General features: G+C 38.6%; 1 protein-coding gene across 4 annotated transcripts in view; it reads left to right on the top strand.

The window, feature by feature from the left end:
* The window catches only part of LOC106880015 (zinc finger protein 410), a 39,881-nt gene that overhangs the window by 23,760 nt on the left and 12,965 nt on the right, over positions 1-3,156 (top strand). For all 4 annotated transcript variants that reach the window (XM_052971638.1, XM_052971637.1, XM_014929809.2 and 1 more), the window contains exon 6: positions 2,268-2,357. In XM_052971638.1, coding sequence (XP_052827598.1) covers positions 2,268-2,357 — 90 coding nt within the window. The remainder of the gene's footprint in view (positions 1-2,267; positions 2,358-3,156) is intronic.

The raw sequence follows: 3,156 nt of genomic DNA, 5'->3' as shown, positions 1-3,156 counted from the left end.
CTACAGCTGGATGCCTTTCCTAATGCCAACCACTCCGAGAGTGTAGTGGGTGCTTTTATGTGCCACCAGCATGAAGGCCAGTCAGGCGGTACTGGTGACGGCCACGCTCAAAATGGTGTATTTTACGTGCCACCTGCACAGGAGCCAGTCCATCGGCACTGGCAACGATTTCGCTATCTATAGTTACTATAAACAGGTGGTGGTGTTGGCGGCGATAGTGGCGGCGGTGTATTGTAACTACTGCATGAAACCCTGACAAGGAGACATGAGTATTTTCACACACACACACACAAATGTATATGGTGGACTTTTCATTTCTACCTACCAAATTCACTTGTGAGGCTTTGGTTGCCCCAAGCTGCACTTGCCCAAGTGCTGTGCAGTGAGATTGGACTGAAACCACATAGGCAGGAAGAGAAATTCCTAACCACATAGCCATGGTTGCACCGATAAATAAAATGTATGTATATAAACGTTTAGGTGTAAGCATGGTTAAGAAGTTTGCTTCCTAACTACATGGTTTTTGGTTCAATCCCATTATGTAGCACCTTGGGCAAATGACTTCTATAGCCCTAGACCAAACAAAGCCTAGTGAGTGAATTAGATAGACAGAAACTGAAAAAAGTCTATCATGTATATATATATATATATATATATATATATATATATATATGAGATTATATATACACACACACACACATTTACATGTATATTTATGTATGTATGTATAGATATGTGTATGTGTGTCTCTTTGTCTTGACGTCATGTGATAATTGTAAATAATAGTAACAATCATACAAGTAGTGTCATTCATTTCTAATATTCTGTGAAAATATATCTGGCCTTTGGAAACAAATGAGAGTTGGTGACAGGAAGGGCATCCAGCTGTAGAAAATCTGCCTCAATAAACTCCATCCAACCCATGCAAGAATGGAAAAGTGGACAATAAAACAATGATGATGATATTTATACAGGTATAGGCAGCTTCCCAACCATGTTGTTTCAGGTTCACTCCCAGTACACAGTACTTTAGGCAACTTTCTTCTACTAAAGCCTTAGACTGGCCAAAGCCTTGTGAGAGGATTTGGTAGATGGAAACTGAAAGAAGTCTGTCCTATTTGTATGTATGTATGTATGTATGTACAGTGGTGTCGCACAACCAGCACCTATGCCAGTGACACATAAAAGCACCCATTACAGTCTTGGTTGACATTAGGAAAGGCATCCAGTGGTAGAAACCATGCCAAATCAAACTGGAGTCTGGTGCAGCTTCCCAGCCCTGGTCAAAGTGTCCAACTCATTCCAGCATGAACAACAGACGTTAAATGATGATGTATGTACATATCTCAGTGACTTGAACTTAAATACCTTGTGGTATTTATTTCCTAAGAGTTACTTCCCTTTATGCCAAAAATGGACCATTTGATAAATAGCAATCTATAAAATAAGTACCAGACAAATAAATGACATCGATACAATTTGTGATGTGAAGGAGGAAAAAGACGGAATTAAAGACAGAATTATGGTAGTCTTACTTGTTGGTCCAGAAAAGGGTCGTTTTCGACGTCCACGTGCGCTATCCATCGCTGTACAGTCTAATATGTCTCCTCTGACACCAACTCCCCTCTCACACCTCGCTGACCCTGCATGCCCACTGCAACCCTTCCAGCAAAACCCACAGGCCCCGCTTCCGACAGGACATGCCTACTCCCTCACTTCCAGTCTTTCCCTATAACACAGCCTGGCTCACAACACCACACAATTGTTACAGCCAAAGACTGAAACCAGTAGAAGAATAAAAGAATACTTATGTTATTCAATTAAACAAGATGGATACATATTCAAGTGAATATTTCACAAATTCTTTTATATTAGAACTAATATGGATATTACCAAACATGAAATATTTCCACACTACTCCTATACATAAAACTAAGACGTTGGTGGTATAAAAATGCACTTAGTACTTGTTGTAAAGTGGTTGGCATAAGAAAGGACATCCAGCCATAGAAACCATGCCAAAGCAAACAGTGGAGCACACTGCAGTCCTTGGACCCATCAGATCCTGTCAAATCATCCAACATGGAATATGGGTGTTAAATGATGAGGGTGATTATGATATTAGTGTGTGTGTGAGAGATATAGATTTTTTTCTTTCTTATATAACCAAACAAATAAATTAAAATAACTTGTTTTACCAGAATTTCTATGTGGACTGTATTTAGTTGAGATTGTTGTTCAATCAAATGTTGCTTTTATTTATTTAGGAGAACGTCCATTTGTATGCAGTCATGCTGGATGTAACCGAAGTTTTGCAGAGTATTCTAGTCTTCGTAAACATAAATTAGTACATACCGGTAAGTTATTTAAAATTGTTTACAATGATTTTTCATTTGCATGATCCTGTTTTCATGCTAAATATATATACTGAAAAATATTGCCTCATATAATAGACATAAACTTACTGCAAATCAAGATTCTGAATCTTAGCAATGGTTAGTTTTCTTCATTTATACCATTGGATAAATTAATAGCTGCCACAATTTCCATTCCTCTACACGAAAGTGAATGAGAAAGGATACTATTTAATGGATTCAAGCAATATATACATTTATTGGATGCTCAAGTATTTTACCAGTGAGGAAAAAAAATATCCAATCAGTGTCTTTTCATTACCTAACGCTTGTTTTTTTACTTGTTTCAGTCATTTGACTGTGACCATGCTGGAGCACCGCCTTTATAGTCAATCAAATCGACCCCAGAACTTATTCTTTGTAAGCCTAGTATTTATTCTATCGGTATCTTTTGCCGAACCGCTAAGTTACGGGGGCGTCAAGCGATGCTGGGTGGGGACAAACAGACACACAAACATATACACACACACACATATATATATATATATATATATATATATATATACGACGGGTTTCTTCCAGTTTCCGTCTACCAAATCCACTCACAAGGCTTTGGTCGGCCTGAAGCTATAGTAGAAGACACTTGCCCAAGGTGCCACGCAGTGGGACTGAACCCGGGACCATGTGGTTGGTAAGCAAGCTACTTACCACACAGCCACTCCTGCACCTAACTTAAAGAATTAATTATTTATCTTACCTTTAAGCCTTAAAGGGTTTACTCGAAATTGACCCCAGTCCTTTT

Source organism: Octopus bimaculoides, chromosome 11 (assembly GCF_001194135.2).
Source record: "Octopus bimaculoides isolate UCB-OBI-ISO-001 chromosome 11, ASM119413v2, whole genome shotgun sequence".
NCBI lineage: Eukaryota > Metazoa > Mollusca > Cephalopoda > Octopoda > Octopodidae > Octopus > Octopus bimaculoides.
Note: the sequence above shows the minus strand (reverse complement) of the source record. Positions and strands in the feature narration are given on the sequence as shown.